At 35.7% G+C, this 23,041-nt stretch overlaps 1 protein-coding gene across 1 annotated transcript; it reads left to right on the top strand.

Moving 5' to 3' along the window:
• The first annotated feature begins 3,607 nt into the window (after positions 1 to 3,607).
• On the top strand, positions 3,608 to 22,333 carry uqcc1 (ubiquinol-cytochrome c reductase complex assembly factor 1). Its single transcript, XM_026265988.1, has 9 exons — positions 3,608 to 3,831; positions 4,332 to 4,442; positions 5,608 to 5,715; positions 6,678 to 6,750; positions 7,074 to 7,131; positions 7,927 to 8,035; positions 16,987 to 17,064; positions 17,168 to 17,281; positions 21,699 to 22,333. Exons 1-9 carry the CDS (start codon positions 3,757 to 3,759, stop codon positions 21,831 to 21,833), a joined length of 861 nt encoding a protein of 286 aa, XP_026121773.1. The 5' UTR covers positions 3,608 to 3,756; the 3' UTR covers positions 21,834 to 22,333.
• The last annotated feature ends 708 nt before the right edge of the window (positions 22,334 to 23,041 follow it).

Raw genomic sequence — 23,041 nt, 5'->3', positions numbered from 1 at the left:
ACCCATTTTGTTTTCTGAAAGAAAAAATGTTCTCATTGAGTCAAGCCGAGTTTAGAATGAACCCTCTCAAGGATTCAATGGGTTAAGAGAGGTTAAGGTATAACAGTGCAACTGTGAGAGATGGTGAGAGGTTTCATGTATAAATTTGTTAAATTTAGTGTGTGACTCATTCCTCACATCCTTGTGCTACTACAATGAATGAATCAACCTGGATGAAATGGGTGAAAAAAATCATCTGGCAACCACCGACAACACCTTAAGGCTGGAACTGTAAGATGCACAATTACATAGTCACATTTACAGGAAACAAAGTCACAAATATAAGAAATGAATGATTGCAAATGTCAGAAAGATGAAATTATGAGAAATAAAGTAACAAACATGATTATGTTGAGGTTATAGAGAGATAAAGTCACAACTTTGAGATATGAAGTTGCAAAAACAAGAAATACTCATAAATGAAATATATTTATAATTGTAAGAAATGAACTCCCAAATGCAAAAAAGTTAAAAATCATGAGAAATAAATGTGCAAATGTAAGATTAAGTTACAGTCATGTGATACAAAGCCACAGTTTATGAAATTGTCACATTATGAGATATGAAGTAACAGAAATTTGATAAAATTACAAAAACGTCAAAATGCAATAAAGTAATAAATCTGAGAAACAGTTGCAATCATGACAAAATAAAGATGCAAAGTTATGATTAAGTTTCAGTGCCTTTTGAGAAATTGTTACATTTTGAGATATAGTCTATTTTTTTAGATATAATATGTGAAATAAAGTCCCAATGCAATAATTAAAGTGAAAATTTAGAGAAATAGTTACAATTACAAGAAATAAAGATGCACATATGAGAAATAAAGTCACAAACATAAGCTTAAGCTGCAGCTGTGAGTCAGAATTTAAGAAATAAAGTCACAGTGAAAGATGTGAAGTCATAAATGTGAAATATAATGTTGCATTTCCAATCAGTTAAGTTTCAAATGTAAGAAATGAAGTTGCAAATAGATGATCGTGAGATACAAGTTCACATTTTGAGATACAAAATTGCAGTTACCAGAAATGACGTAACAATAACTCTCTCTTTTTTTTACACTTAAGGAATAAACAGGCTTTAGTAGTTTGCTGATATGACCTCGAGTAAAACATTAATTCTTTCATAATGAACTGTATGTTGCATAGGATTTAAACAAATTATATTTAATCTTTGCAGAACCACATCAATCTCCCATATGACTTCACCCACTGCTTGCTTGTTTTTTCAGGGATGGGTGACATAGGGATGAACAACAGTCAGGCAGTTCCTCAAGAGGCCAGCTATAATACTACCATGTTACGGCCCCCTCACCTCCTCCTGTTTCCTGAAGGCATAAAGGTGCAGCAGTGAAAGCAAGACAAATATTTCACTGGTAATAACGGTGACATTTTCCTTCCTGAGTTTAGAGTGAAGAAACAGAGAGACTTGTGACATTTAAGTTAAAACTCCACAGCTATGAGGAAGAACCTCTCACCTAGCATAAACAGTTACTCGGAAAGCGATGCAAAGACAACTCAAACATTACCTCATCTATTCCCTGCTGTGAAAACATCCCTACTTCAAAGTGCCCGAGTGTTTTTGGGACTTTTACGTGTGTGCCATGCAGAGGGGGGCTCCATGTATTATTTTTCTAAATCGTTCATGCAGAAGGGGCATTACATATTTTTGTGATTTTTGGATGTAGCCAGGCAGGAAGTTGCCTTGATGCCCGGATAACTTTGAACAATTAGTGGACGCAGCAATGCTCAGCCTTGCTTACTTTGTGGCTCGGGAGCTGTGAAGCCAGATACTTATTCAACGTTAATCTTTAGAACTGACTAGAGCCAGCCATTCGTCATCTGATGTGATTTCTCTGTTAAGCAGCATGCCACTGTCTGACGACATCAAGCAGTTCACCTGTCGCTGCCAAAATGCTAAACATCCCTCTGCAATTCAGCTCAGTCACAACTAAGGACGGAAAAACCACATAAATAATAATGTATGATTTGAGTTCCTCCTTCTCTCTGCAACACAAAAATGAATAAACTGCAACGTTAACATTAAGCAAATTTTTATCCCCAACACAACAACATTGTGGACATGCTACAGTAATAAATTGTATTATTTTTTAATGATTTAAAACTACTTATTGACAACTGGGTAAAACCTAGTGGTTTGAGGGATAGTGGTAAATCTTGGTAAATATTTAATATTAAAGTTAGCAAACTGCAAGTAGAGTCTTATAATGTAATATAATTATTATTTATTTCTCCCAGGAACTTTTTCCCTCGAGATCTGTTGCTGATCCGTGGAGCGCACATCCCAGAAATCAGCAAAGCACATTTTCAAACAGTTGTAATACAATGCTGCATGTACTCAACCAATCAGCATGTTCAGTGCCCAAGTCCCACTTATTTAGATCCTGGTTCATGCAGTGGAAACCCGGAAACAGTGCTTATGATAGTCATTATTTTTACACAGGAAAAAACTAAATTAAAAAGGAACATGCTAAAGTATATATATATATATATATATATATATATATATATATATATATATATATATATATATATATATATATATATATATATATATATATATATATATATATATATATATATAAAATTAAGCTGTATTAAATTTTTATTGTTTTGATGCTTGAAACCCCATTTCATCTTTGACACACACACACACACATACACATGTGTTTAAATAATTTTCTAAATAAACTAAGAACTGCAATTTGTAAACTGTCAAAAAAAAAAAATCTCATTACATAATTTTTGTACTTATAGCTACAATAGCAGATGGCCTACGGCACAAAAATACCATAGGTACTACATGGCATTTTGGACATGGTAATATTATAGGCCTAGTATACTTTTAGAGAGATAGTTCATCCAAAAATGAAAATTTGGTTGCACTTTATTTTACAGTACGTGTACTTACATGTACTTGTAGTGTACTTACAGTGTATTTATCTAAGAAAGTTCTGGTAATACAAGGTAACTACATGGGGTAGGGTTAGGTTTAGGGGTAGGATCAGGGTTAGTACCTAGTTATTACATAGTTATTGTAATTAGTATAATAAGTACATAGTTTGTACATGGGGAACAGGACTGTAAAATAAAGTGCTACTGAAAATTATGTCATCATTTACTCACTATCAAGCGATTACAAACCTGAATGAATTACTTTCTCCTGCTGAACACAAAAGAAGATATTCTCTCAGTCACAATATGCATTTTGAGTAAATTATGACAGAATTTTCATTTTGGGGTTAATTACCCCTTTAAGTATCTTATACTTAAAATATGTGGTACTGGCACAGTTCTTTTGTAAGTGTAGTTAGCTGGTCTACTCTAAATCATGATTACATTATTTGTTACCTGTGTGTTACTTTTTCCCCCAGGGTAGGACAGTCCAGTAACAAAGTAGTGAAAACACAATTATATATATATTGATTTCTCAGGGACAGGACTAGAAGAGGACACAGGGAAATATAATGGAATAGTAATAAGATATGCTTTGTGAGGCGTTACTGCCAACATCGGCGGAACTATATTCCACAGCGCAGATTTCCACACGGACCGCTTTAAGAGCGGCGCAGATTCTTTGACATTGCTGTGAAGGGGGAGGGACAAAACAAACAGTTACAAAACGTGTTAGAAAGTAACAACTACTGATTTCTGCTTTATAGTTACAATAATACTCCATTGTAATTTCATAGGAATCATGTATCGGCGAGCGCTGCAGTCCGCCGTTAGACAGTTATTAAACGCTTCAGCATCGAGAGCTGTCCTCGGAAAGGTAATTTATAGACACTTGAGTATCAATAATGGCAATGACATCACATCACTTTAAATATTTGTTCTCATTTACGTTCTAAGACGGACATTTTAATGTTATTTGGAGTTATTATTTACATTTACGTCTTGCCTAACCTGTACTTTTACAACACCAGGTGACATTATGTATGTATGTATGTATGTATGTATGTATGTATGTATGTATATATGTATGTGTGTATATATGTATATAGAATGTCTTATTTATGATGATTGTGCAAGTGCATTTCTTAAATATTATTGTTATAATCAGTGCCATAATTCTTTCCAATTTGATTTGTACTAGTATGTAATGTTTTGTTTTTTATAACATTTGTATACTTTTATTTATCTTATATATCTTGGTCAGTTAATTTATTGGGAATATTAATACCAATTAAGGGATAAACAGGTGTCATATCCCTGTGTTTATTTCAAATTGGATTGGAAAGCAGTTGTCAAGTTTTATATATTCTTCCCCAGGCCATTGAACAAGATGCGTGTCAGTCCAGGGCTTTGGTGGCTTGCCGGATGACAGCGGATGCGGGCGTCCACAACCACTCACAATACAGAGTTCTTCACAGCACAAGAGAGGTGTGTGATGCTTTTTCTGATCTTGGTGTCCATTTGTTTCTTAGGAATCCTGGAGGAAGCCTCTAAGGAATCACCACAGTCACCATGGATAAAAATAACTTTTACCATCACAAAAGTAAAAGATACATTACACTGATGGCAACTGACATATTGCAAAAAAAAAAAAAAAAAAAAAAAAAACTGAAAAAGCAGGGTTCATTACTTTCTGCAAAGTGTTTTCATAATGGTTAAGAGATCAAAAAACACAAATGTAAGTACGGTAATATGGAAATAATTTGTGAAACAAATTTACACAGTCAATACTATTAGGTAACACTTCATTATAATGTCCTGTTAGTTAATGCTAAAATTAACAATGAGCAATATATTTGCTACAGTATTTGTTACGTTAGTTAATAAAAATACAACTGTTGATTGTTGGTTAATTTTAGTTCAGCTTCATTATGTTATATTAACGGATAAAGCTTTTGATTTTAAAAAGGTATTTTTAAATGTTCATGTTAACTAATGTAGTTAACTTAATATTATAAAATGGAAACTTACTCTGAAGTCTTGACAAATTTTAGTTTAAATAAATGTATGGAGCAACACTGTTAATATTTTCTACAAAACTAATTTCATTTCTGATTCAGAAATTCCAAAAGTCTAAAGAAGTTAAGAAACATATTCTCATTTCCTCCCTATGAGCCCCCCAAAGGGCAAGTGCTGATTATAGTCTACTAAACTTCTACTAGTCAGTCTTCCTAATCATAGCAGTAAAACATAAAATCCAGGTGAGAAATCCATTGGGGAAGGTTTTATTGCATCCATAGTAGTGGCTTGAGGGAACATTTTCATTGCAGTGGCTCCATAAAGTGTACCCAGGTTGAGCTAGAAATGATTGTAAAATGCTGATCTTAAACAGGAATAGCTGAACGATTTGACATTTTAATGGCCATTTGTCAATATTACAAATCAAAAGCCTTAGAGATCCTTCAAAATGCATCTTGTAACTGAGAGAGTTAGTTTTTTCAGACACGTTTTGTATTGTATTAGCATTCCAGTAAGTTTGTAACCTGCTTTCGTCAACATATTGTTTATATACACTGTCTGTATACCCCCATGTGTTTATGCTAGTGTTTTATAAAGCTCTAATGCCAGATATGTTTCTATATTCTGTTACAAGCTGCATACTGTTAAAGAGACCCCACAGACTACAGATGAAGAGGTGGGGGCCTTCACCAAACTGATTGAGGCCATAGGCTTCACCGGACCCCTCAAATACAACAAATGGGTAAAGAAACAACCTCTAAATCTGGTGTTATGAATTTGCCCTTTATATATCGATGTCACCCATCTATCACCATTTTTTATGAAACTGAAACACATGGGTTATAAGTTAAATATATTATTTTATTTTGATTAAATATTATGAAATGTTTTTTTTTTTTTTTTTTTTTTTTTTTGCATTTAGCCCCCTTTTTTTCATTACGTTCATTATTATTCCTTATTATTCTCATTACTACAGTGCCACAAATGGTTGTAATACTGTAATATGAAAAAAAATATTTAATTGAAATATTGAGATTGTTTAAATTAAGTATTTATATGCTAATATAATATTTTATTCCAGTAATGAGAATATAATGAGAATAATGAGAATTATTTTTTTTTAAACACATAGCATCGTAGAGAGTTTGGTTGGATGTTTAGCTTAATTATCATAAAAATATTCCTTAAAAATTTAATTTAATTTTTTTGTAATATATCTAAAAATATATATTTTTAGGCTTTATAGGATATTAAAAAACATTTATTTTTAGTTGTATTTACATATTTTTAATTTTGGGGTGAAAAATTAATTTTTTACATCTACAATTGAATTTAGTAGTTAACTGGCACCGTCTTAGCCTCCACACCCCTCAAACATCTTGACTTTGAAGTAGACACTGTCGAGTTTGGTGTTGGAATGATGACTTCATCTCGTACCGCTACCTGTTTTGTGTTTTCAAAAGCTGGGGCCACACTTTGTGAAATCTGAGATGACCTTCCATGCTAGAGTCATCAGCATCACACGGCTGTCTAAAACTTCAGCATGTCTGCTTCATTTTGGGGCACATGTTTGGCTTGATATACCGGACTGAAAATGTGAACACTGCCGTGTCGTGGCCAATTTCATCAGTTTCTGCTTTTGATCACTCCAGATTGAGTGGCTTTTTGATCATGTGTGTCACAAATGTCTCTCTTCTTTTGCAGAAAATTAAGATAGCTGCCTTGCGCATGTACACATGCTGTGTAGAAAGAATCAACTATGACGAGTTTTTTGAAAGTAAGTATTTTTTGTTTTTTACACTCGTATTATGGCCTAATGAGTCTTATGTCATGCTCATTGAAATTTTCGGAAGAACTCCTAAACACCCCTCACTTTATCCGAAATGTTGAAATGAGCGTACAGGGACTTTTTCAGCAGCACCTGAAAGATTTATGTGGCACTTTACAGCTATGTTATGTTGTTTTCTTTAGCTGAGGAAAAAACAGGTGTAAACCCAATAGCGGTTTTGGAATCGGAGCCCAAGTCTGCATTGGTTTGGCTACATATTGTGTTTTCTCCTTCTCTCTTGTGATGTCCTGTACTCCCTCTCTTTCTCCCAGAGTGCTCTCTCCCCGACACGCTCAACTCCTGGTTCTTGGTGGCACAGCTCCACGTTTGGTGAGTTTTTGGATGCAGTTTTTCGACCCGGTGTCATGCAAATTCTAAATCCTGTATTGTTTTTTTCAGAATATCCCAGAATTCTGTAATTTTTAATTAAATTCTCACACTTTTTTTAATTCTGCAATTTCCCAAATTTTCAGGATTGCCAGAATTAATAATTATATGCAGATTGTATATTCTTTATTGTCTTTCCTTAGTTGATTGGTTACATAGAAGTAGTGTATATTTTGTTTTACATTTTTATATATATATATATATATATATATATATATATATATATGTGTGTGTGTGTGTGTGTGTGTGTGTGTGTGTGTGTGTGTAAATAAATGTAGATATATGTAAAATGTTTTATATAATTATAATTTAAATTAATTTACATTTCAAATTCACTGTAGACATTACTACAAATGTCATTTATTTAATTAAGTATTTGATTAATACTTCAAACTAATTTTGAATTCAATATAGATGTTGCTACAAATGTCATTGAAATCGATTGTAATCGTCTTTAAATTTAGTTCTTTAAATTTAATCCTCCTCCTCACCAAAGTCACATATGCCAAAGCACAGGTGTTTAAGATTGAATATGAATATGTGTTATGGTCAGAATGAGACTTCTGATTAATGGTGGTGGTTTGGTCCCAACACTCTGTACTCTTCCAGCTAAAGGCACATGTTTGTGCGTATAGCCGTGCATCTGCATGATGACTGTGTTTGAGCAGAGACACAGGCAGTCGGCTTGTCAGGCTATCTTGAGTCCACGCTCTGCTCATCTCTGTTCTGCTCTGACAGGATGTGTCTGGTCCGGATGCGGCAGGAAGGCAGAGCTGGGAAGTACATGTGCCGTTACATCGTCCACTCCATGTGGGAGGATGTGGAGCAGAGGAGCAAGATCATGGGAGTGAGTAGATGTGTTTTTTTGGTTTCAACTGCCTCTTTTGAAACACCTTGCCAGAAGGATTTTGTGCTTTCGTGTTTTGCAGTCCATAATAGTTATAGTCTATCATCTGGCGACTTGATATTTGGCCATTTTGAGATCATCGCTAACTGATAACCATGCTTGCTTGACCAGTAAACCATAGTGTCAGTTTGCAAGATCTTAGAATAGAGCTAAAGTGTTAGTTCACCCAAAAATTAAAATTAGCCCATGTTTTACTTACCCTCAAAGCATCATATGTGTGTATGACTTCTTTCAGACTTTTTTTTTCTCCTTGATCTTCCAAGTGTTTTTTTTTTTTTTTTTTAAACAGTCCAAAAGTAATAAAAAAAATGCACACATATCCGTAGTAAAACGTGCCTCACATGGCTTTGGGGGATGAATAAAGGTCTCCTGTAGCGATTTGATGCATTATTGTAAGAAAACATCCATATTTAAAATGTTATAAATACTTTTTCTCACATCTGCTTACTGTCATACATGGTCTCCTCGGGTCCTAAAATCTGTACCTGACTTAAATCCACCCGACCCGAGACATACGTGATATAATTAGACCTGGGTCCGACTGGAACTGACAGCATTTCTTTTCAAAACTGGACATGAATGTAATGAACGCTGTTCCATTTCTTTCATTTCATTATTTACTACTATAGTATTAATGTTACCACAAGTTCAGCTTTCAGTTGTGACCAGTGGATTGGAAAAATAAACTTGACAGCTCTATAAAAATGAAATCGATAGCCTAAGAAATCATGGATTTGCTAGTGTTGTCTGCAACACTATTTACCTCATCTCCGGTGAAGGACTTCTGCGGCTTTCCCTGATGGATCTCATATCTATAAGATGGATTTCTGTGTACAAGGTTACAAATGTTTATTCCTTTTTTATGCGCATTTCCCAAAAGAACACAAATGCACAAGTATGCATCCAGGATAGTTGAAAAGAATGAGTCTTATCCGGCCTATTTGGAAAAAACACATTTATTTTAAATGACCAGAGACATTTCTATTATTGCCCCTACTAAATAATGATGAGGACTTTGTGCAAAGTGATGAAGTACACTTGAGTGAACATGAGGAGAACTGATTTCATACATTCACTAAAAATCTAAATGACAAAGAAAACAATGTTTGCGAAGAGAAAAGATCCTGCATCATTGGTTTCTAGATGCCAGTTGATTTGATATATTTGACATTCTGAAAATTTTACGTGTTCAAATACTGTTTGAGGTCACAGCCTTTTAGTCTCATGAATCAAGTACTAAGTACTTTCTGCTTTTTATACAACAGATAGTTTGTCCGCCCAATGTTGTAGCTTGTGAAATGACTGATGATCAGGTCTTTTGTTTGGATATGTTGAAAAATGGTGAAATACAGTAAAATACTGCCACACACACACACACACTCAGGTTTTAGGATGTAATTACTATGCTCTACAGACTGTGGAGGCATTTGGAGCTGATCGCTGTCCAGTGGAGTAGCAAAAGGTGTTTAAATCTCTTCGAGGTCAGTAAAGATGACATGTTTCTGCTGTGCAGAGAATGCACATATATATGTGTGTGTGTGTGTGTGTGTTTGAGAGGGAGCCAATGCAAGGCGCCTTAGGGGAATTGCTGTCAAAAAGGGTGGGAACAAGACTTCAACCCAGCTGTGAAAACAGAAATCTCTCTCTCTTTCCCCACACTTCTCTTTGTTGACACCCCCCCCCCCATCTTTTCTACCTTCCGTCTTTTAATCTTAATAGTAGGACTGAATTGGTATTGCTTTAAAGAACAAGTGCAACTCAGTCCGGATCTGTGCATGACAAATATATATGGTACATAACATATAACAGTGTATTGCATAACACCGTGAACTAGTTAACATGAACCAGATCATACCAGCGGCGGCTAATCAGTCACTACGACCTTATGGATATGCCAGAGCATGTGAAGGCTGGACGTGAGCCAGCCGTCGAGAGATTTCTTTTGACTGTCAGCTAGAGTATTAGCAGTTTTGAGTCGTTGAGTAGTTTATTTATCCGAGGTAACAGCTCTTTGTTTTTTTTTGTTTTTAGCTTAAGATAGAGAACGCATTGTTATCTGAGAGAGAGAGATAAACCAAAACCTCAAAGCTCCCGGTAATCAAAATGTTGTGCTTTTGTGTGAGAAGATTTGTTGGTGTGGGAAAATGCATGGTAGATTTGTTGAGCGTTTCACATTTAATGTTAATCCAGGATTTTTTGTATATCGTTTTTGAAATACTTCATGATCTCATTAGCTGTAAAATAGTTTTCAAAATAAAATCCTTGTAAAAAAAAAAAAAAAAAAAGTATTTAGTTTTTGTTCCAATGGGAATTTGACTGTTTGCATTTATATTTAATCATTTATCCAAGCTACTTAACTTTCACAGTTTATTTATTTATTTTTTTAAACTGATTTTATCCTATTACTGTTTTAGAGCCAAACATGTTCATCCAGACGTCTTTGTTGTGTTTTGTGTTGTGGGTTTAGTTTTTTCCATTGTTCATTTATTTTTATATTTCATAGTGTCCTACGCTTGTGTAACTTGTATTAAATGTGTCTTTAAAGCCCTGCATACTGCTTTATCCTGGTGCACTCCATCTGTTGTAGCTTCTCTGAACTCATTGGGAAAATGAAAATTCTGAAATCATATTGATAACATTCTAATTCTAATTAATCGCCTATATGCTGAGGCAACTAAGTTGATTTTGTAAATTTGCAGTCGATACAAGATGCGAAGCACAATATGCACATTCATCTGTATTTATAACTACCTCTCGTCCATCTGTGAAGCTGTCAGCATGTACAGTCTGTTTGTCTTAAAGCAGAGTTTCCCAACCCTGGTCCTGGTGTGCCAGAAGTACACTGCATATTTTGTGTGCCTCTCTAATCAAACACACCTGATTCAACTCATCAGCTCCTCAGTAGCAGCTCCAAGACCTGAAATGGATGTGTCAGGAAGACATCCAAAATGAGTACCGTTAGGGGTGTAGGACGCAATAGTTCACTAAAGTATGAACATTTTCATCATTTATGTCATTCCAAACCAGTTTGACTATAATTCTTCTGTGGAACACAAAAGTAAATGATTTTCTTTGTTTATATGCTGGTTGGATTCTGGCTTAGAATTACATTGAATTTTCACAGGGCACTTAAGGTAAAATATCTAGAAAGATGCAAAAGCTCAATGAAAGAACCATAAAGTAGAAATAAGGGGGAGCAAATGATGACAGAATCATAATTTTGAGTAGACCGTCCCTTTTTGTGTCAAACGACCTTGTGCTAGGTTTGATAATTGACATCAACCTTGGTTAAGTATAGTGTGAAAAGACATTTTAATGTGATTGACCTCTCTTTCCATCTCGCTGAGCAAGAAGCCTTGTTTGAGAGCAAGATGGTGAGCACTGGAGTAAAATAAGTGCACTTAAAACACTTTAAATGTCCGCATTTGTGTGTGTGTGTATTTAATGAACTCGGCACCTCTCTTATGCCACGCTGTGCAATGACTTTTTCCATAATGTCACTTTTCCCCCTCTCCCAGAGCCTATAAATCAAAAATCTCCATTTTCTCATGAGGACTCTTAATATAATCCTCTCATTTTTCAGGTGCTCTGTTCAGCCAGTAAGATTTTACAAGCTTATTATCAATTTAACGTTGGAATTGCAGTGAGTATATTAATAAGAAGGCTACAATTTAAAGCCAGATGAAATCTGGGCTGCTAAAGTTGCCCCCTAGCTAGGATTGTCAAACTCATTTTATGTCATGGACCAAAATGTCACCTTATGCAGTTTTTTATTTCTTTATTATTATTATTATTATTATTTGGTAAAACTCTGTGTACCCGTGTAGAGACCATAAACGTGTTCTGGTCATGCCATGCATAAATGATTTATAGGTAGAATGAAAAGGAGCATGTGGAATGTGTTAATTGTTCATCAGCATCCTTTAGATTTCATATATATACAAAATGAGAGATTATTAGAAATGCGTTAACAATGATATTGACTGGAATAAGAGAGAACCACACTCTTGTCTTGTCTTTTTTTTCCTCCCTGATAACTGTATGTTGCTGTAATGAAAAAAGTTTTAACCAAATGTAATTAACTATGAATGACTTTGAGACATTGCTGAAATATTTGAACAAATATTTTCAGTATTTAAATATTGGACTCCTTATGAACTCTGGGAGTGCATGTGTATTTATTTATTTATTTGAATGAATTTTTATTTTTATTGAAATATACTGACATTTTTTGACACACATGACATAATTTCATCTTATTGGCCCATTTATGTATATATTCCTATAGCTGCGATTGGCTCATAAACATACGCTTAAATAAACATGTTCAGTCATCAGTTATGTCCAGCTGTCTTGATCAGAACTCATTCACATATTATATGAAATGAAATGTGTGTGAAATGGAAAAGGCGTTGACTTTTGCCTTGTCACTTTGCCCAGCGGCTCGCTTCCATCACGTGTATGAAGTTGCTCTCAGTTTTTAGGAGCATGTATATTGGTTTGACATGATTTTCAATGAGATGTGAGTGGGGTCGTGCTGTGGCGCATGTTTTGGCTGCAGGTACATTCGGGACCGAAGACATTTGACCTCTCAGTCCTGGCAGCGGCCATCGAGTGGCACCATAGAAAAGTGACCTCATTTTCCATCACAGTCTTTCTTTCTCTTGCGTTCTTTTAGGTTCTCCTGCAGAAAAAAAAGACCAACATTACACATTCATTAGCAATATGGCGACATTTTTTTGCTTGTATTTTTAGTTATACAGTAAGATTAAATTTAAAAATGTTAATATCATTTTATTGATTTGTTTTTTTTCAGCAATGTTTTGCAGGTTTAGCTCCACCCACTTTAAATCTAATTGGTCCATTGTCCGTCTCCACATACCGTATTTTCCGGACTATAAGTAGCACTTTTTTTGGTAGTTTGGCTGGTCCTGCGACTTATAGTCAGGTGCAACTTATTTATCAAAATTAATTTGACATGAACCAAGAGAAATGAACCAAGAGAAAACATTACCATCTACAGCCATGAGAGGGCGCTCTATACTGCTCAGTGCTCCTGTAGTCTACCACTGAGCAGCGTAGAGCGCCCTCTCGTGGCTGTAAACGGTAATGTTTTCTCTTGGTTCTTGGTTCTAAATGAATGTGACTAATAGTCCAGTGCGACTTAGTCCGAAAAATACGGTAACTGCATATTAAATATCAAATGTTTTGATTGACACTTTTTGTAACGTTGTGCAGTCATTTCATGTTCAGTATGGCCAGACAAATAACAGACTGTTTATTTATTCAGTTATTTTAAACTTTTTATTTGTGCCCTTTTACAGATGTTGTGCGTAAACAAATAAACCCTTAATATTTATAGATGCTATTTATTTTTACTATTTAGATTAACTGTTAGAGTTACTACTAATACTTAATGCCTTTATACCTTTACATTTATTTGGCAAAATGACCTTACTTTATTTAGCCGGAAAGAAAGTTTTCGGATTTGAAAAATTAACAATTATCGAAATACAAGTTTTGAATTATAATTTTTGTTTTTAGGTATTTAGTTGTAACTTAAAGGGACAGTTTGCTAAAAAATAAAAAATAATATTATGACATGAGGGCGATTAAACGATGACAGAATTGTAATTTTGGTTGAAGTATCCATTTACCAAGTTACTACATAATGAAGTGCTAATGGAATAACCCTCAATATAAACGGCTTGTATTCTGTGAAGATGGGAACATGTGCGCACACTTTGACCTGATGTGGAAGTCTGTTTTCACAGGTCAGAAGTGAGGAGGTATTTCCCTTTGTGCCCGACCCGAATGCGTTATTTTTTAAGCTGTGAAAAATCGTGTGTAAACGGAGTGTAATCAGCGCGTCTGGCAGGTCCGAAACAGGTCCGTCCTGTTGGATCAGGATACAGTTACAGCGCTGGAAATGGAAGGACCCCCACTCACTCAATCCTCACTATGGTTAGGTTACTTCGCCTAATTGTGCTAAAATACTTGTCATTTGTGCCATGTTAGACCAGTCCCCCTTGAACTTTACCTCTACACACACTGACGAGAGCGTCAGGGCGTGTGTGTGTGATTCAGGAGTTTTTCTAAGCCATAGTAATAACAGTGAAGTGAGATATGACACTAATTTGGTGGTATAGGAGCAAGATTCTGCTTCACAAGCAAGTTTTGGTCCCTCGGTCTGATTAGTGTGAGGGATTAAATATCCCAGCCTGGTTTTACCGACCTGCGTCACAACACGGGAAACGAGGATGAAGGGATGAAGATGGATGTATGGGAGGGGAGATCAGGGTGGACACTGGGAGGGAAAAATTCAAGAAGGGAAGCAAGTGAAAGGAGAGAGAAAAAGTATTGTGAACGTTACTGTGCAGTACTGTAGGGGTTACAGACATCTTTACTCAAGTACTGATCCATTATGGCAGTGGTTAACCTAAAAAAGGTCTGGAAGTTGATTCTAAAAATAATATTTTCTCCGATTCCGGGACATTGTAAATCTGGAGTCTTTCGTTTTGATTCACTTACATGATTTGAATCTTTTGATTATGTTCAGCAAAAAAAAAAAAACTGATTTAGCTTGCTGATTTGGGGTTTATAAGACTTGTTAATAATCAATCAATTGTAAATATCAATTTGACACTATCAGACTGAAAGGTGACACTATTGAATAAACATGCTGTTGTTTTCTGTAGAGCTGTTTCATAATTGATGAACTTTGCAACACTGTAATTGAACTGAACTGAATCAACATTGAACTCAATTCAGTTGAACAATGACTCTGTTGAATTCTGTTGAGATTTTTAACTGTTTAACTGTTGTTTTATAATTGACTAATTTTGACTGAATTGAATCAAAGTTGAACAAAACTGAGCTGAACTAAGACACTATTGTAGACCTGCTTAACAGTTCAAATTGAAGTTGTTTCGTAATTAAATTTTGCAGCAAAATTGTGTTACTGTAAAAAGCTTTGAAATAATTTGAATTATTTAAAGTATTATTTAAATAAATGGGAATTAAATTTTTACTAAACTAATTAACATTTCCATTAATTCATTTGTTGACCAGTAGTTGGTGACTGGTGAATGTCTTTTTGAGTATTTTAGTAAATATTTGAACAGTTCACTCAGATTTGTTCTAAAGAATCAATTGAATCGATCAACTTTTTCATCAGTTCATTTGGTGACCAGCAGTTGGCAACTGGTGAGTGTCCTTTTGAGTAAATATTTGAATAATTCAAATTGTTCCAAACGTGTTCCAAAAGAGTCATCTGATTCAGTCGACTGGTTCATTGATTTATTAGGTGACAAGCAGTTGTAATCATTCAATCATATTTGTTAATTTGAGTAAATTCATCTTTAGCGTTCTCTGGAAGCAAAAGAGAGTTGCTCAGAATGAACGTTCACATGCTTGCGACGAATGTTTCGAGCTGTGGGCAGGAACACAAAGGAGAGCGAGCGAGCGTGCAGAGAAGACGAGGCGGGTAGAAGACTTAAAGCACAGCCAGATGAGATTGATTATTTGCAGGTCTGCGTAATTATGCACAGGTGCTTTTCTGCCCTGTGCGCACACGAACACGCACACACACACACACACACACACACTGTGACCCGACACACTCCAAGCATGCAGAAAACCCGACATACAAGACTTAAGAATAAACACACTTTTTTTAAAATCTCCCCACCCAAAACCTCCCAAGGGTTGGTGTCTGTGGCCGTTGTGTGTTTAGATTCATATGGAGCGACGCACCTGGGCAGGCCCCTCGCTTCAGATCCAGTCCTGCTTTTGTTTTCGTCCACATGTTTGATATTTAATGCCAAGGACTATTTCAGCTCTGACTAAATGCAGAACTGTGACCTCAGTATTAGGCAGGGACTCAATTGCTCCATCACCTGTTAGCATCTAAATGATGCTTTACAAATTCAACAAGTCATGGTGTGAGAATCTGAGAATCTCATCTTTTTTCTTTTCTTTTTTTTTCTCGTAGTATAACATTATTGTACTTTTCATGTTCCAGAATGATCTGTTAATGGTTCATTTTTATTTTATTTTAGATTTTGGATCCGTCACTAGCTATGGCAAATTGGTGTGAATATTTTGTTGTGTTTTGATTATCTAAATGATGACAAACAAAAGTCACAGTGAAGAATCTCCACTCACATTTTTTTCATTCAAGGAATTATATAATTGTATTTTTCAGTGGCTGATTTTAGGGTACAAAATGATCTGTTAATGGCAATACATTGTTTTGTTTTTTTTATTTATCTAGTTTTATTCCTTTTGATATTATAATTATTTAACATCATCATCAGAATTATTGGCCAGCGCCCATAATATCAACATCGGGAAGTTGTGAATTGTGATTAATCGTCCTGACTAATATTTCGGTTGGATACTAATTGTCCAAACTGGTGTCAATATTGTGTTTTACTAAATTTTTTAGTGTTTCCTTGATGCTTTAAAAAGGTAAACAAATGTCACAGTAAAGAATATCTACTTATATTTCTTATTTTAGGTTAAATATGATATGATTATACTATTCAGTAACTGGTTTCAGGGTCCAGAATTGATCTGTTAGTAGCTTAATTAATTACTAAAACAACTTATTTTTATTTTTAATTAAATGTAATTGTATTATTTTATTCTAGTTAAGTGCGATTTGTTTTCTTTATTTTTATTATTATTATTATTTTAAGTTCAGGTTGTTGTTGTTGTTTTTTTTTAACTTATTTTGATTATTATTATAAGGTTATTGTCCAATACCGATAATATCACAGCAGAAAATTGAGAATTATGATTTACTGCCCTGACCACTGTCACTAGTTATGGTGAAGAGGTCTGAATATTGCCTTTTAATTCATTGTTTCTCGTTACCTTTTTCATAGATTGATGCCATTCAAAGGAAGGAGAGCATGAAGGTGATGACGGAGACATTCTATGCTGCGCTTTTTGGTTATGATGAGGTAAGCGGTTAAGCCCAAAGTTATTGACTATTATCAGTACTAGTTTTTCATATCGTAACTCAAGAGTTAACAGTAAGTTTGTTATCTCTTCTGTATGTTTCAGGGAATCCTGTCAGACGATTGCGTTCTTGCGGCAGCGCTCTGGAGAAACATGTTCAATAGACAGTGTGAAGACCCCAGACAGCTCGAGCTGATGGTCGAATACGTCCGCAAACAGGTCAGTGTGTGTGTGTGTGTGTGTGAATGGTCAGAGGCCAGGTCTCTACTCCTGTGCAAACAGAAACGTGTGTATATACAGCTCTGACTTTTTCACACACATAAACACATTGGAGTGCTGCACGTCACCCACTCCGTCACTCAAATCAACTGGCACTGTGTTTAACAAGCAAACGCCCCCCATCTCCACCCCATAATGTGACATTCATCGGGTTCAGCATTTACTGTGTGTTTGTGGAGAGCTTTCCCTTTCCTTTCACCTCTTCATGAGCCCCTCTTCAGCCTCAACAACATCCATGCTAGAGCTGCTCAATTCCTGAAAAACATAATCAAGATGATGATTATCACTACTGCAATTTAATTGTGAAAAATGTCAGTAGGAGAAATCCATTTTGGTCTGCCATTCACAACATTTTTTTTAATGCAGATTTAAAATTATGCCTGAGGGTTGGTACAGAATTCCTGATTCAAATGTAAGTCTTGTATTCTGAATTGATTAGTTTCTAATTCATTTGGGTGTATTTCTGCGGATGGGTGTTAATGTTTGAGTTATAATGAATATAGTATTATAATAAAATATGTTTAGGTTGAGTGGGTTCCAGAAAATACTGTAAACGTGAATGAAAAGTGCTAAGATCCCATTTCTACAAAAGTGGACAAAAATGTGGTCCGGTTCCACTTTGAAATCCAGATTCAGTGTGAATGCAGTGTTACATTTTATTGTTTTATTTTAAATACTTTCACTTTTGGTTCACGTGCGATATATATATACTACTTAGAAGGACACAAAAAATTGATCCAAAGTGGCATTTTTAACACTGTTTTCAACATTGATAATAGTAAGAAATGTTTTTTGAGTAGCACAGTTTGTTTCTTCTGACACTGAAGACTGGATTAATGAATGCTAAAAAAAAAAAATATATATATTCTTTATCATCACAAAAATAAATTGAATGTTAAAATATATTTAAATACAAAATAGTTATTTGAAATATAATAATATTTCACAAATTTAGTTTTTACTGCAATTTTGATCAGATAAATGCAGTTTTAGTAAATGTAAAAGACTCTTTCAAAACATTAAAAACTCTTACCTGCCCCAAACCTTTGGATGGTAGTGTATGTAGTGTGTGAATATATCAAATTGCACAGCGTTTGTCCAAAAACAAATAAACTGACATGAGGTTTTTTTTTTATTAATTTTTTTATACCAAATAGTGCAGCCAAACTTCTGTCACACCCTCACATCCTAGCAATAATGAGTTCCAAATCCTTTTGTAATTTGGGCGTTTGTGAAATGTATAGTTTTTCTGATTCTATGTCACATTGGTAGACCAGCTCAGTCATTGGCGTGAATCTCTTGAGATTCCTCCAGCGCTGCGCACACCTTACCCTCTGGCCAGAGTGGCGTGAGGCGGATGTAAACACAAACAGGAACTGTTGATCTACCACGCCAATGCATGTCAGTAATTTTGCTTACAATAGGCTTTCCACCAAGACTTGAGATCTTGACTTGAAATAAAGCAGATTGAACTGTTCTGTTTGTTTTAGGAAAAAGTGTTTCAGATTCAATTGTTTCATGGGTAACGATTTAAAAAAAAACGGTTTTGTAAAATTGTTAATTATTTTTAATTCATAGATTCTAATATTAAATGCACAGTTTTTTTCTCATAGTGATACTTACCATAGTGCATGAATACAACAACCTGTTACTGTCATAGTTGGTGGTAAGTGCTTTGTTTTTAGTTATTTATTTATTTATTTGCTGAATTGGCCTGTAATAAACAGGATGTTGTATAGTCTGATAGACATTATCCCAAAATAAGACCTGACCCTGGTCTAGGTTTATTCTGTTATGACTTTCTGACCGTATTTTTTTCTCTCACTTTTTTTTCTGCTACAGCTCCGAATTCTTTCTGTCAAATTCAAAATTATTAAACGGTTTCGTGTTTTCAGTTGCCAGCCTTTAGGATTACTTTGTGACCTTTTCCCAATACCTCTTGGCTGTCAGTGACGTGACATTCAGCCAAGTATGGTGACCCATACTCAGAATTTGTACTCTGCATTTAACCCATCCAAAGTGCACACACACACACACACAGCAGTGAACACACACAAACCATGAACACACACCCAGAGCAGTGGGCAGCCATTTATGCTGCGGCACCCGGGGAACAGTTGGGGGTTCAGTGCCTTGCTCAAATTGCCAGCCTGAGATTCAAACCCACAACCCTAGGGTTAGGAGTCAAACTCTCTAACCACTAGGCCACGACTTCCCACTCGGTGTATGAGTATCTGGAACAAAGTCCATCTGAAGCCCCCATCAAGAGCTCTCATCATTCGACAAAGCACACAACGATAGTTCTCCATCAGTGCCAAGGCCATGAGCTCATTACAGGTGTGAGCAGGAATTTATTACAAACGAGAGCGTTTGCGAGAGGAGTGCGTTATACGCGGCTGCTCTGGTGCCTGCAGGCATTCTGAGAAAAGAAAGAAAAACAACAAATAAGCGTCATCCGTCGGCCCCCGAGTGTCAGGGGCCTGCTTAGCTCGGGATGGAGTGAGAAGCAGAGGGAGAGCTGGAACGAGTGAGAAGGTGAAAAGAAAAGAAAACAGTCACAGGTGCAGCACATGAAGCATGGCAGCGACTGATGACACAGTGCAGAGAGGGACACCGTCGCCATGGCTACAGCGGCCTCTCCTGATGAAGTCACATGGTGCGCTCGCATATGTGCGCCGGTGCTTGACTGCATCGTTATTCAACGCTAATTGCTCTCGACAAACACCCGCTAGCTCTGACATCATTGTGTGTGTGTGTTTGACTTTCTGTTTTGAAACCCCTGCAGCATTAAGAATGCTCCACTGGCTCATTTTAAACTGTGGCAACTTTTTTCCAAGCTGAGATGTGAGTTTGAGTTTGGAAATGAAACAGACAACATGATATTCACCCCAAATAAGCAAATTTACTCCACCTCTAATGTCATTCCAAACCCCTGTCTTCCTTTATTCAGTGAAATACAAAAGATCATCTTCCTGTCTTTTCATATACAAATATCATGAAAATATACAGTGACCAGGGTCTGTCAGCCTCCAAAATTGACTTAAAAGAACCATAAAATATTCAGTACCATTGAATAGTTTGGAGTTGGTAAGATTTTTTTGAAAGAAGTCTCTTGCTCACCAAGGCAGCATTTATATAATCAAAAGTAAAAACGGTAATATTGTGAAATATGAATGCAATTTAAATAACTGCTTTTTATTTGAATATGTTTTAGCATGTAAATTTTTCATGTGATCAAAGCTGAATTTTCAGCATCATTTCTCCAGTGTCACATGATCTTCAGAAATCATTCTAATTTGCTGATTTGCCAAGAAACATTTCTGATTACTATCAATGTTGAAAACAGTTGTTCTGCTTCATATTTTTGTGGAAACCATGATTTTTTTTCCCCCAGGATTTTTTATATTTTCCAGCATTTATTTGAAATTGAAATATTTGTGAAACCTTTTTAAATGTCTTGACTTTCTCTTTTGATTGATGAAATGTATTCTTGTGTATTGAACGTATAGTATCTTTTTTAAAAATCATACTGACCACACTTTTGAACACTAGTGTTTATCTGTGCGTTTAGCAGATGGCTCATCCAGTCAGACTTTATAACTGGAATTGTCTGTTGAGTTTTCATCGGTTTGTAATTAGTTCCCGGGACGCAGCTCTGGTCCTGCATGCATTAGCACAGCTGTCTTCACTGTAGCCCAGTTTAAATTAGTGTGCCTGTTTTAAACACATGTGGATGTGGATTCATTGAGGTCTGTCTTTTTACAGTCCTTTTATAGAAGTGATCTAAATTGAACCTGGATTCATTCAGGCTAGCTGTTGAGGTTCGGACTCTGTGATTGGACCACACTTGTATTTTGTGAATTTAAAATCGACCTCGACAACAACAAAAAAAGCTTTTGACCATTTTCATTGTTATTTCCTGGGTGAATAGATGCACATGCACACCTGTGGCAAGTTTTCACAAGGAAGAAGCTGCTGTTTATTGCTACACATTTGATGATTACTCTTTCTTTTAGCACCGCATAGTACAAAAAGCCCTCTATCAAATCATATTTGTATTGGATTGCATTAAAAAAATATTTTATTTTTTTGTCTTCATTTTAACGTTTTTGTAATTTGTGTTTTTGTCATTTGTAATAGTTAATTTGTTTTATTTAAAATATAAGTTCAATTTTAAAATTATTTTTTTATTTTATTTTTTATTTTTGTTTATTAGGGCAACCCTACTTGCTTCAACCTGACATTTCTGGAAAAATAAATAGTCTTTGTCCTGAGAATATAGTTGACATTTTTGGTCAGAATATACTGTGATCATTTAGAAGCCACAGATGATACAGATGTTGTTTGCTCCACACAGATGCAGTTCATTGATGCTCTGGATGGGGAGGACCTGCTTTTAACAGGAGAAGTGAACTGGCGCCCCCTGGTGGAGGAAAACGCCCAGAGCATCCTGAAGGTTCCCAGCCCGACCTACAATGATGCTGGTCTCTGAGAGCCTAATATCTCACCTAGAGCTGTCAATCAGCACACGAGCAGCCAATCAGGAAGCAGCACTCACCTGATTAGTCACACCCTCTTCCTTTATCTGTCTTTCCCTGACTTTCCTGACTCACTTTCCCTGCTGGTTTCTCAGTTTCCCTCGTCAGCACAGTGATGTGATTACCACAAACACACACGCACACACACATTTATTCTCGCATGTATTGAGAGTATTAAGGACTCGTCAGAATAGTTTTGCACTCTCCTTTTCTAAACCTATAGAGTATTCTTGTATTTATATGTCTTTCCATATGGCTGCAATGTTTCAATATTTATAGGAATATTTCCTGGCTCTTTCATTGTACCTCTCCTCAGCGTTTACAGTGCTTTTTTTTCACTCTCAATGTGTTGGAGGAAAATGTTTGGAGTGTGTGTGAATGTGAGTGTATTTTTTATTTGTCAGGGTCGTCCACCAATAAAAGCGCTTCTCTAGTAATGACCTCTTCTGACTCCACAGTTATCTCTCTTTGTGTCTAAATCTGTTTCATTTCAATCATTTCTTGCTTTGATTAAACCTCAGGAATTTCTTTGTCTATAAAGTTTGTTTACTGGCTCAGTAACACCAAACCTACCTGATTGATACATTACTATTAAACGCATGTTAAACATTTGATTTCCACCTTTCCGATGTGATGAGAAAAGGAAGAAAAGCAAGTTCGTCATACGATCATACGATACTCCCCAGTGCATTACTCCTGACCCAGCCCACTGCAGACGCTGTCCAATGAGATGAAATCAACACGACACGAGTGTGTTTATTCTCAACTTTTTTTTTTTTTTTTTTACAACTATTTTCTCAAATTTGAATGACTTTTTTTTTTCTTTTTATTCCCAATATTTTATTTAGACACTTTTTTTCTCTAAATGTAAAACCTAATTCCCTTTCTGTGTCCAGTGCTACTGCTAGTAGAATATTCAGAATACTCAGAATATTCCTTTAGGAAGTGCTAGTCATGCAATTGGAGATGAATCTTTTTGTGACAACAGGGGGCGCTAAAATGTAAAAAAAAAAAAAAGGTTAGTGATCCCTGCACGAAATGCTCTTCACCAGTGCAGTGAAGTTTGGAAGGGTTTATATAATCCCTCATGCCAGTGTGGAAAATCCTTGTCTTCCCTTAAGTGAACCAGAATGTAATTTCTGTCCTGATCCGTGTCTGCAGA

This window comes from Carassius auratus, chromosome 6, assembly GCF_003368295.1.
Source record: "Carassius auratus strain Wakin chromosome 6, ASM336829v1, whole genome shotgun sequence".
Taxonomy (NCBI): Eukaryota; Metazoa; Chordata; class Actinopteri; order Cypriniformes; family Cyprinidae; genus Carassius; species Carassius auratus.
Note: the sequence above shows the minus strand (reverse complement) of the source record. Positions and strands in the feature narration are given on the sequence as shown.

Coding starts and splice junctions, on each gene's coding strand:
- uqcc1 (XM_026265988.1), top strand. CDS start 3,757: ATGTATCGGCGAGCGCTGCAGTCCGCCGTTAGACAGTTATTAAACGCT. Junction 17,065..17,167: donor CGCTTTTTGGTTATGATGAG/GTAAGCGGTTAA, acceptor TGTATGTTTCAG/GGAATCCTGTCAGACGATTG. Junction 17,282..21,698: donor TCGAATACGTCCGCAAACAG/GTCAGTGTGTGT, acceptor TGCTCCACACAG/ATGCAGTTCATTGATGCTCT.